The sequence below is a fragment of the Heterostelium album genome (genome assembly GCF_000004825.1).
Source record: "Heterostelium album PN500 unplaced genomic scaffold PPL_scaffold12, whole genome shotgun sequence".
NCBI classification, from domain to species: domain Eukaryota; phylum Evosea; class Eumycetozoa; order Acytosteliales; family Acytosteliaceae; genus Heterostelium; species Heterostelium album.
The window spans coordinates 541,051-553,107 of NW_008805074.1; the positions used below are offsets into that span (position 1 = coordinate 541,051).

A 12,057-nucleotide genomic window follows, 5' to 3' on the forward strand; every position below is an offset into this window, starting at 1 on the left:
TAAATATTTATCCTTAACTGTTGTCATAGTCTTAAGATATCTATCTCTTCAAGTGATGATGATATATCAACAATATATTTTAAAATACAAGTATTTAATTTTTCTTAATAGTACATTTAAGACAATGACAGAGATAAAAATAAATTTGTAGTTTTAATTGTATATAAGTCATAATTATATAGAGAGGTAAGTCAGTAGTCAATTCAACATTTAGACAAATTAATATTAAAATTAAATTGTTATAACTAAAAAAAATATAGAATGTATTTTATTTATTTAACATTTAAACTGAAATTTGTTGTTGTTGGTGTTGTTTTTCAAATTTAATAGTTTCATTTGGACTTTCGATTGATTCAATTACAATCTCTGGAATATTGAATTTTACTTGTTGTGGTGATGATACTGTTTTTATTGGTGTTGCTGTAATATTATTGTTGTTGTTGTTGGTTGTAGTAGTAGTTGTTGTTGTAGTAGTAGTAGATGATGTTGTTGAAGATTTGTTTAATACAGGTTGTTTAGTGGAGGAATTAGATGCTAGCGATGGAGAAACAATGGTTGTAGTTGGAATAATAATTGCTTTGGTTGGATGATATTGAATTGGTGAAGAAGAAGAAGAAGAAGAAGAGTTGGATCTGTTATGATGATTACTATTATTATTATTGTTGTTGTTGTTGTTGTTGTTTGAATTATAACGATTTGAACTTTTCAATGGTGATCTCTTTGTTTCAATGTCATGCCAACATTCAATTACAGTTCTAAGTTCGTTTTCAATACGATAGAGACGACCGAATATCAAACCGGAGATCGGTATGATGTCGGATTCATAGCGACGGGCGTCGTCGTAGCTGCTGTCGACAATCGAATTCTCAAGACGCACCATCTCAGTGAGATACTCACTGTCTTTGATCATACGTTTGATCTTGGCGATGTTGTCACTGGAGAGCGTTGCCAAGTTCTTGGCGAGTGCCGCGCCAAAGTCGATGTATTCACCGTCCTCTTTGAAGTCAATGTCCAGCCACTCACAGAGGATGTAGCGGATGCAACTGTTGAAATCTTCGATCACCGGGTAGATTGCATCTTTCAAACGACGGACCAAATCGATTAGCTGAGGATCGATCGAGCATCCCGATGGCAAAGCATTGTGGAGCACAACGAGATTGTCGGCCACCACTTTCAGACTGGCCGGTGGAGTCACCGTGTAGTCGGCGGGAACAGCATCCGGTGTGAATCCACGAGCTTTAAGATAATCTTCTACTTGTTCTTTGATCAACGTTAACCACCAATTGACAACACGAAGCTTTCTGGTTCCGTCGAGTATCTCGAGTTTCGCTGATATCAAACGACCGACTGCATTCTCACAGAGGGAACGGAGTGTTCCTGCTCTTGACTTGAGTTGCGAACCTCTTATCTCATGATAACGTTCCAATCCATCGAGAAGAGTTCTTCTTGTCGGTGTGTAGAGAGTTCCAATGTCAACGGTACTCAAGAATCTACCGACCTCCGCTGCCACCATTCTCGAGACACTGCCAACCAACTCAATCGGTAGATTCGAACTGAGTTGCGAGAGAATAACATAGAGTGATCGCAATTCTCTAAGATCCTTAAGAGTTATTGTGTAATTCTCAAGCTTATCCAATAGGCTTGGTGAGACAGAACGAGTGGACAAGTAGTTTCTAAGTAGCTCTTCCTCTTTGACTTGTATTATTTTCTGAAGTTTCAGAGTTGGACACTCCACCATTGATCCCATCTTCTGAGCGTTTGTCAGTTGTTCCATCATCTTAAGCTGGTTGGTAAACTTGAAGATGTCATCTCGCTTGATCCAAATCCACTCGGTTTCAGTTGGGTTGGTGTAGATCGAGAGATACTCGGTGGCGGGGACCGATTCTCTGACCTCGGTGTTGGGCGAATCGCAAATCTGTCCGGTGAAACGACCGAACATGTATTTTGGTTGGCTTCCGCAGTCTTTACTTGGGTATTTGAATACTACGAGATCACCTTTGTTCAAATAGGCGGTTTCATAGTTGGCACAGTCATCATCGTCACCGCCATGATGTGCCTGAACAAACTCACGAAGTTCATTGGCAAGCTTCCGATCGGACATCTTTGACCAACGCGATAACAAATCAATCATATAGAGTGGATCGTTTAAATCCTTCGATTGTTTCAATGATGAAGAACTAGATGATTTAGTCAAATTGTTGGTGGTAGTAGAGGTAGGTGTCTTTTTGTAGTGATTGACAGTGGTGGAGTTTGACTTGGTCAAACGATTGGATGAACCTCTTCTCTGTGCAGCATGATGAATGATCTTAGCATTTGGAGATTGATAGGAGATTGCTCCTTTTAACTTTGCAATCTTTGATAAACCAGGTGAAGATGTTGATGACGATGTTGATGATGATTGAGATTGTTGTGAAGATGATAGATTGGAATGAGAGTTGTTACCATGACCATGATTATGACCATGATGACCAGATGAAAAACAAAGAGTACCAGCAATATTATGAGTATTGTTGTTACTACTATTGCTATCAATACTGAATTCCTTTATTAACTGATTTATAGAGTTCAATCTACGATAGGTTAATTGACCGGCTACCGATGGATTAACAGTGAAACCAATTAAAGAGTTATCGACATCCAAACAGTGTGTGGTGACATACTCCAACATTCCTTCTGCCACAGCTTGACAATCGATTGTTGTTTTTGTTTCCAAACTATCTTCAGTACCTTCACGTTCACGAACAAAAGATGAATTTGAAGCAAAAGAAGCAGATGATGTATAGTTTGATGATTGTCCATTTGTATTATTACCATTGATGCCATTATTATTTCCATTTGATGATTGAGCTTTAGATGAACGTTTCTTACATCCAACTAGATAGTGACGAAGACATTCTGTAACGTGAAGTAAGAGTGTTGGTGACATCAGCTCTTCAGATGATTGCATTCTACTATGGAAGAAATTGGTCCAACGTCTTGCATTTCCACCACCCATCATCAAACCGTTGAGTCCGCCATTGGCAGAGGCAGCAGAACTATAGGATTTAGTGATACGATCAGCAATCTGAAGGCAATGGTCCATCTGTGCCATAAACAACTTCCATTCGCGCTTATATCCTCTGGTTGACCATCTAGATGGACGTGGTGGAATTACCATCTTTTTTATTTGTTGAAACCAATCTATTTCTTTCATTTTATTATTATTCTTTTTTTATTATTTATTATTAGAATTAATTATTATTACTAAAATTGAAAAAACAAATAAACAAACAAACAAAAGTTTTAAAAACACAAATATATAAATATATATATATGAAACAAAAATAAATTATTATTTTTTTTAAATTAAATACAAATAATATAATTAAAAATAAATACTAAATTTATTATTATTAGTATTTTTTATTTTCTTTTAAGAAAAAAGGAAATGGAAAAGGATTATAATATATAAATAAAAATACTATTACTATAATAAATAAATAAATATTAATTTAGAAACAAATGATTTAAAGTTTATAGGAAAAGGTGTTGAATATTTAAATAGTTTAGGCGATTTGAAGTGGATTTTGATTAGTCAATCAATGAATTAATATTGATTGATTGTGTGCAAATATTATGAATTTGGATTTTTTTGCTACCTATGAAATCTGCATGTGTATAAATTAATCACAATGTCATACCACTTTTGATATCAGCTCTATATATGTACTTAGTAATTGATTGGCGTTTCTTTAGAATTAATTAAAAATAAAGTAAACACCTTTGGATTGTGATTGTGATTGTTGGTGGTTTGGTTGGTGTTTTAAAAAGTTTAGAGGTGAGCGTGTGTGTGTGTGTAATGTTTTCAAGAAAAAGGGAAAACTTTAAAAAAAGATGGGTGGTAGGGAAATCAAAAAGAAAGAAAGAAAAGGAAAGAGTGGAAAGAGCTAAGTGGTATGGAAGAAGTATTTTTGATCTATTAAAAATAATTATAAATAAAGAAATTATATAAATATAAATTTACTATTACTTGTTTTAGTGGACTAATTAATATTGGTAAGTGTTATTGGAAATATATAATGAATAAATGATTAGATTATGTCTTTCTCAAAATATAAAGATTAGATTCTCATTGTATTAAATAAATAGAAGGTGAGTATTGAATGACTTAATAAATAAATAAATAATATTCAAAAAACAAAAACAATACGTAAACTAAATATTAGCTAATTAATAATGTGTTTTTAATATTTATTTAATTGATTGATTGATTGTTGATTGTTGATTTGATTGTTTGCTGTTAATTTTATTTTTGATGATGTATGATTTGATATCATTTAAAAAAAACAAAAAAAATTATATCAAAATAAACATAAATAAAATTAAAATTGTATGTAAGTAAGTAGAGAAGGTAGGTGATAGGCAGTTTTATTAAATCAATTAATATGTATGATGTGTAATTTCTAATCAAGAAATGAACAATTGTTATTGTTGACAATAAATTAAAAATAATATGTATTTTATCATTTTATTTTAACAAATATTTTGCTTAATTTTAAAAAATTAACTACAAAATATTTGTATTTAATCAATAACTAAAAAACACTCAATCAAATAATAATATAAACATTAATGGGTTATCAATTAAAATATTAAGGATATGTATTTTTTTTAATCTTTGGGTTAGTGATTTAATTGACTGATTAAAATCGAAAGATTATCTATTTTATTTATTTATTTTTAAATTTATTTTTGCAATATATTTTGTTCCTTTATTAATAAATAATATAATATTTTTTCCTAATTATTTAATAAATGAATTATCGATTGGAAGAAAAACTAAAATTAATCAATACAATCGAAAAATGAACAAACCAAAAAAAAAAAAAAAAAAAAGATAAAAAAAAAAACTGGTTCATTCATATTTTTTAGTTGTTTTTTATTTGATTTGATAATATTTAATATATATATATCATTCAAATTAATCAACGAAAAACGATTAATTAATTTTATTTGAATAACTTTATATATATATATATTTATATTAAGATATAAAGAATGAAACTTACAGCTGATCTTATTTTGAGATCACCCGATACTATAAACCCATGTAAAGACCGTGAATTAAACTTGAGAGGTATGTTGAATTCATTATAATGCTTATATCTATATCATATATATAGAAATATCAAAAAGAAAACAATGATCATTCTAATTAATTAATGTATTTTAATTAGTTTAGAATAGAGTCAGAGTCTATATCTTCATATTATTATATGTGTGTCTGTCTCTCTCTTTCCTTATATATATATATATGCATATAAACAGTGTTGTATAGGAGGGTGTGTTTAGTAGTGTGTTTAGTGTCTAAAGAAGCAAAGATAAAGAAAGTAACACTTTCTTTTTTTAGATAAAACAGAAAAAGAAGAAGAAGAGAAAATGAAAGAAACAACAACAACAACAACAACTAAAACTTACAATATCAAAAACAAACTGAAAGAATAATACTAATAAAGTAAACTTTTAAAAACAACACTTTAATGTGTGTGTTATTATTGTTATATATTTATATTTATTTATTATTTATATATTTAACATAAACAATGATAATAATAATAACAATAATGTAGAGAATATGATATCTGTAATAGAGAATATAGGTGCAACAAAAGATCAATTCGATACGATCGATTTTTCGGACAATGAGATTACTAGACTTGAGAATATGCCACCTTTGAAACGCTTGAAGACTCTGTTTTTCGCCAACAATCATATAACGACGATCAGTGAGGATTTTTGCACGTCGCTGCCCGCACTGACAACACTGATACTCACAAACAACAGGTTGGTCGATCTCGCTGATCTCGAACCACTCACAAAGCTGCCGTCACTCAAATATCTGTCTCTCATGGAGAACATCTGTACAAAAAAGAAGAACTACCGTTTATACCTCATCAACATCATGCCACAACTAAAGATTATCGATTTCAAAAAGGTCACACAGGTCGAGCGTGACGACTCTAGAGCATTGTTTGGTCCATCGAGAATCGCTAAATTGAAACATCAACAACAACAACAACAAAACAACAGTAGCAATGGTAAAACAATTCACTCCTGGTGAAGGTTTATAATAATAATAATAATACATTAAATAATAAATAAAATAAAATAACTTTAACAAAAGTCACAATAATGACATTCTTTCTTTCTCTTTCTTTCATTGCATTTTTGTTATTGTTTAATCAATAACTAACTAACATTCGATTCGAATGTGTATCTTTTAATTAAAAGCAACACACAACACATATCACATAACACTTACAAACAATGTTTGTTTTTCAAAAAAAAAAAAAAAAAACAATTAAATAAATAAGGGTGTGGTAATATGAAATGAGTAGAACAAAAAGAGATGAGTGGAGTGGTAACTATGTTAATTTAAAATAACATTGTTTTGTATTTTTATTTATTTGTTTTGTTTTGTTTTTGTTTTTTTTTAGTGTTATTGTTAATATTTATATTACTTTATTTCATTATTAATAATAATAATAATAATAGTCCTAATAACGACTACTATTTAAAAACAATTATATATTTAAGGTAAAATTTTAGGACATCCATTCATCATCCATCTGCAAATATATAATAATATCTTATAGCAGCAATTAAAAATAATCATAAAAATATCTTATCAGATAGATTTACAAGCTATTGTTAGATAATAAATTAATTAATTAATTACATTTTTGCAAATTAGACCAAAACCAACTTGGCTAAACAGGAAGAAGACTTGGAGAATTCAATATCATCAAAAAAGCAAAAACAAAAAAAACAAAAAAAAACCAAAAAACCAGACAAAAACAAAAAAAAAAAAAGCAAAAAAAAAAAAAACAACCAATTAAGAATAGTAAATTATAAATTTCATTTTGTTTTCTTACCCTTTTGTTACCTTTTCATTTCATTTTCCATCCTAATCAAATCAAATCATAAAACATTCGTGAAATCAATCAATCACTATTAATTTATAAATGAACTGACTTGTCACTTGGTATTATATGATTGATCATAAATATTAAATATTAAATCAATTCAAAAACAAAACAAAACAACTCATCACATATTAACTAAAGCAGCAGTATAATATATAAATATAAATATATATAGTAAATTGATTAATTAATTAAACACATCTCTGTTTCTGTTTCTGTTTTTTTTTTGTTAAAACAATAACAACACTATTTTTTGTAATATAGTATTAGAAAAAGAACAAAATAAATTAAAAATAACTAATATGAATATATTTAGTTAGTTTATTTATAGTTAATTAATTATTCAAGTTTGGAAATTTAAAGAAAATAATATTATATATAATAGTTAAAGAGAGTAAATAGTTAATAGTTAGTAGTTTACAACAATCTCAATAAGTTTCAATTCAGATATGATGGTTGAAAAACCAAATGGTGGTAGTGGATCTACTTTAGTTTATAATGGCAACACTCATGGTAATGGCAATGGCAATGGAAAGTTGAATAGATATGACGAAGACGATGAAGAGATGGAGGAGGGCGAAGAGAAATCGACTATCGATTTGAGAATGTCGAAACTGAAGAATCAACATGAATCGGTGATCACCGGTGCCCACGGTTCCTTCCTGATGGACTGTGATCATCGTCCCAATCATATCTGTTCATCTTCGACATGCAACGGTAATCCCGACAAGCAACATCATCATCACCAACGTCAAAATGGTAGTAGTAGTAGTAGTCATTCGAAATCATCGTCATCATCATCATCCTCATCGTCATCATCATCAAAAGTTAAAAAGTAAGTAAAATACTAGTTCAATTTCAATCAATAGTATAATACAATAAACTAAACATTGCACATTCAGTGATTATAAACAACCATTGCCTATTACAACTAAACAGGAGGGTGCAACCAATGGACGTATGCCAAGAAAGAGTGGATCATCGCAACCTTCGATATCGACTATTGTCAAGACGATGACCAATCCAATCACTCCGATGTTGTCGCCTTTCAACGAAACCATAGTACAGAGTACATCGATATCTGAATTTGGTGAAAATGACAACAGTAATAGTAATAATGATCAACATAAATCAAATGGTGTTACCACAACAACAACATCATCATCATCATCAAAATCAACAACAAGCAATAGCACCAATTGGAAATCAAATAAATATAGTGATGAAGAGAATGATGATATGGTTACAACAACAACAACAACTACATCATCATCAAATAATAATAGCAATAAGAAAGATGTTAAACAATCCACTACTAGTAATAATAATAATAATAGTAATGTCAAGAAAGAAACAGGAACAACAGAACCAAATATTAAGAAAGAGGAATCTAAAAAAGATTTAAAGATTACTATTAAACTTCCTGATAAACAGAAAGCAAAGAATCAACAATCAACTACAACAGCAACAGCAGCATCGGCAACAGCAACAGCAACTTCAACATCAACTACAGCCGCAACTACTACAGCAACTACTACAAATTCAAATTCATCAAATATAATAGTTCCACCACCACCATTACCAGATTCAAAGAAGAGAAAACAAGTTGAATCAAATTCGTCAATGACAACAACAACAACAACAGCAGCAACATCAACAAGCAACAACAATACAAATACGAATATGACTGAAGATGAAAGTACAAAGATGGATATATCCGATGAGGATGAAGATTTATTTGGTGATAAGGAAATGGAGGAAGATAACAATAGTATTAATAATAGCAGACAGAAAGAAGAGGAGAGATCATCAAAGAAATCGAAACCAGATAACTCCAAACAATCTAACAAGTCAACAACTCCAAGAGATAGATCAACTGATAAAGATAAAAACGATAAAGATAAACGTTCAGATTCTCCAAGGAGAAATAGTATAGATAATTCAAAGAACAAGGATAAGGATAAAGAAAAGAGTGGAAAGAACATCAAGAAGGACGATAAGAGAAACAGTTCTTCAACTGCGCTTGCTACTGATGTCAACGGTGGTGGAAGTGGAAGGGGTGATAGAGATAGAAATGAAAGAGGTGACAGAGATAGAAGTGAGAGAAGCGATAGAGGTGAAAGAAGTGGTGGCGGTGGTGATAGAAGTGATAGAGGCGATAGAAGCGATAGAGATAGTAGAACTGATAGAAGCGATAGAGGTGAGAGAAGCGATAGAAGTGGGGGTGATAGAGATAGAGATAGCAGAGAGAATAGCAGCAGCAGCAGCAACAACAGAAAGAAGAAAGAGGAAGTGTTCAATCCATTCTCTGTTTCAGATGCCGATAGAAAGCAAATAGATTCGGAAACCAACACTACTACCACGACTACTAGTAGTAGTAGCAATCAGTCAAAGAGAGGAAGCAGCGGTAATGAGAAGAGTAGTAGTAAATCCAGAGGAAGCGGCGGTCAAGACGACAAAGATTCAAGAGAAAGAGATCGTGACAGTAGAGACCGTGATAGGGATAGAGATCGCGATAGAGACAGAGATCGTGATAGAGATAGAGATAGAGGTGGCGGTAGTGGCAGTGGCGGCAGTGGTGACCGTGACAGAAGAGATCGAGATCGCGATAGAAGTGAACGAAGTGGCGGAAGTAGCGGAGGTGATAGAGATCGAAATAACAATGATAAAGATAAAGATAGAAATAGAGATAAAGATCGTGCTTCTTCAAGCAACAATAACAATAATAATAACAATAACAACAATAATAATAATAATAATAGTAAACGTGATAGTGTTGATACATACGAAATGGAATCAACCAATCGTCCAAAGAAAACAAAAGAAGAAGAGAAACAGATTAGAGCAGAGATTGAAGAGCTAAAACATGATGGTAAACGTTTGAAGACATCGGCACTATCTCTACAGGAATTAGGTGAAGTCGATTGCTTAGATATCTTTTTTCAAGTTGGACTTAAATATATACAATCTGCTTATTTAATGATTGTAAGTCATACTCATCTCACTCAAATTACTATTACTATTTCATTGTACTAATTAATAATTATATTCATTCATTCATTCACTCAAAGGATACTGAAGGTGCAGTAAAAGCATCAAATTGTTTCTCATCGGCAGGTGCTTTCTTTTTCGGCATTGCAAAGCTTGCTGGTAGTACTTTCAAGTTAGATGCTATATGTTCATTTTTGTAAGTAGCGCTACAACTATTTGTACTGGTGTTGCATATCTTGGTTAACTAACATATAATATATATTTAATCAGCTTTAAATGTGCATCATATTGCTATGCAAGATCATTCTTGATAAAGAAAGATCAACTAAGACATTCGAGAAGAGAGTTGGCTACTCATTTCCCAATGAAGTCGTCGACCCTCACCGTACCTGGTGCACCCAATTTAAATAATCTACATATCAATTCACAAACACTACCTTCGACACCAACTACCGGTCCATCTTCACCATTGCCATCACCGAGAGACCATCATGTTGGTGCTACCGGTAGTAGCAGCAGTAGTAGTGGAGGTGGTAACTCATCTACTTCTACCACCTCTACGACCACCTCTACATCCAACACACAACACAGTCTGTCAACCAACTCAAAAGTATCACTCTACGTTAGAGACACCGAGGATATCTTCACCTACTTTGATTGCAATGAACGTGCCAACCGCATCGCTGCAAACAACAATCAGTGTATGGTTTTCGAAGATCACTTTGTAACTTCATGTCCTGTGTTTATTGATCTCGTAAAGAAGGAATATGATAGAGTATCCAAACTTCACTAATAATTAAATAATAATTGTTATATTATATTATATAAATAATGTACATGTTGTAATAAACAATCTTTAAAAAACAAACAGCTTCTACTACTACTATTTGTTATAGATATTATTACAATATTAACTCTTTATTTTATTTATTCCTTCTTATTCTCTTTAAAAGTATTTAATGCCAACAAAGCAGCACCCATACCAGCTGTACATTTAGGATAGACTGGTACTGCATTTGGTAGCTCTTTAGCAAGCTTCTCCTTTAGTTTGTCACTGAATATACAGTCTCTCTCAATATTTCCACCGGCCAATACCAATGGAACTTCTTTTTCATTCAATAAGTTTAACTTTGTAAATACACTTTTAATAAATTTCTAAAGGTGAAAGAATAGATAGAAACATAAGTTAGATTAGATTATCATTGTGAAATACTTTTAATTAATATTAATATTAAACAACTTACAACTAAAGCAGATGAATGATGATCGAGAATACTAATGGCAACTTTATCACCTTTGAGTGCACATTCAGTTGCAAGCGGTGCAAGTTCAGCGACTCTGTGCCAACCTTGGTTTTTTGGGTCGTATGCCCAAGTGATAAGTTGTTCCTCTTTGGTGACCTGGAGTTTATCGAGTAATGCTTGGGTGAGGAGTGTCTTATCGTTGGTTTCATCTTTTGCCATGCAAACGTACTTGAGCACATCGAAACCAATTTGATATCCGCTACCGTCGTCACCAAGTGCCGGTCCCCAACCAGCGGATCTAGTTTTATTTCCGTGGTGATCGATACCGAACGATATACATCCGGTGCCACTGATCACTACGACACCAAACAATTTACCCATGGTACCAGAGGTCAGAGCAACGACGGCATCATTGAAAATCTTATATTGAGCATTCGGTAGCAGCGAACGGATCCATCCACCAACCAACTCGATATCCTCTGGCCGATCGACACCACTGATACCCAAACAAATCTCTACTACATCCTCAAGACTGCCACCGGATTTCTTGACAGCCTCAGAGATACTCTCGTAGATTGCTCGCTTGGCTGCCTCTTCACCAACGCTATGATAGTTGCTACAGGTAGAAACGAATTTGCCTAGCTCATTACCGTCAGAGTCAACCACTACAGACAATGTTTTTGTTCCACCACCATCTAATCCTACAAATAATTGTTGCTTTTTCATTCCTATTTCTTTGTTTAATTTAATTTTCTGATTGTCAGCCAAAAAAAAATGCTTTTGAACATTCAAAAATATCAAATTTTTATTTTTTGAAAAGGTAAATTTTAAAATACCACAACAAGATATTTTTAAAT

At 32.2% G+C, this 12,057-nt stretch overlaps 3 protein-coding genes across 3 annotated transcripts; 1 reads left to right on the forward strand and 2 right to left on the reverse strand.

Moving 5' to 3' along the window:
• Positions 1 to 283: 283 nt before the first annotated feature.
• PPL_10175 (uncharacterized protein) lies at positions 284 to 3,157 on the reverse strand (the record flags this gene model as incomplete). The annotated part of the gene is made up of 1 exon (XM_020580957.1): positions 284 to 3,157. The coding sequence occupies one exon, from the start codon at positions 3,155 to 3,157 to the stop codon at positions 284 to 286; it is 2,874 nt and encodes a 957-aa protein (XP_020428542.1).
• Positions 3,158 to 4,066: 909 nt separating this feature from the next.
• On the forward strand, positions 4,067 to 10,749 carry PPL_10176 (uncharacterized protein; the record flags this gene model as incomplete). The annotated part of the gene is made up of 8 exons (XM_020580958.1): positions 4,067 to 4,113; positions 5,037 to 5,116; positions 5,610 to 6,077; positions 6,477 to 6,576; positions 7,402 to 7,800; positions 7,868 to 9,950; positions 10,037 to 10,152; positions 10,227 to 10,749. The coding sequence occupies 8 exons, from the start codon at positions 4,067 to 4,069 to the stop codon at positions 10,747 to 10,749; spliced, it is 3,816 nt and encodes a 1,271-aa protein (XP_020428543.1).
• A 134-nt stretch (positions 10,750 to 10,883) lies between these two features.
• Positions 10,884 to 11,926, reverse strand: PPL_10177 (uncharacterized protein; the record flags this gene model as incomplete). Its single annotated transcript, XM_020580959.1, has 2 exons — positions 10,884 to 11,111; positions 11,201 to 11,926. The coding sequence occupies 2 exons, from the start codon at positions 11,924 to 11,926 to the stop codon at positions 10,884 to 10,886; spliced, it is 954 nt and encodes a 317-aa protein (XP_020428544.1).
• Between the last annotated feature and the right edge of the window lie 131 nt (positions 11,927 to 12,057).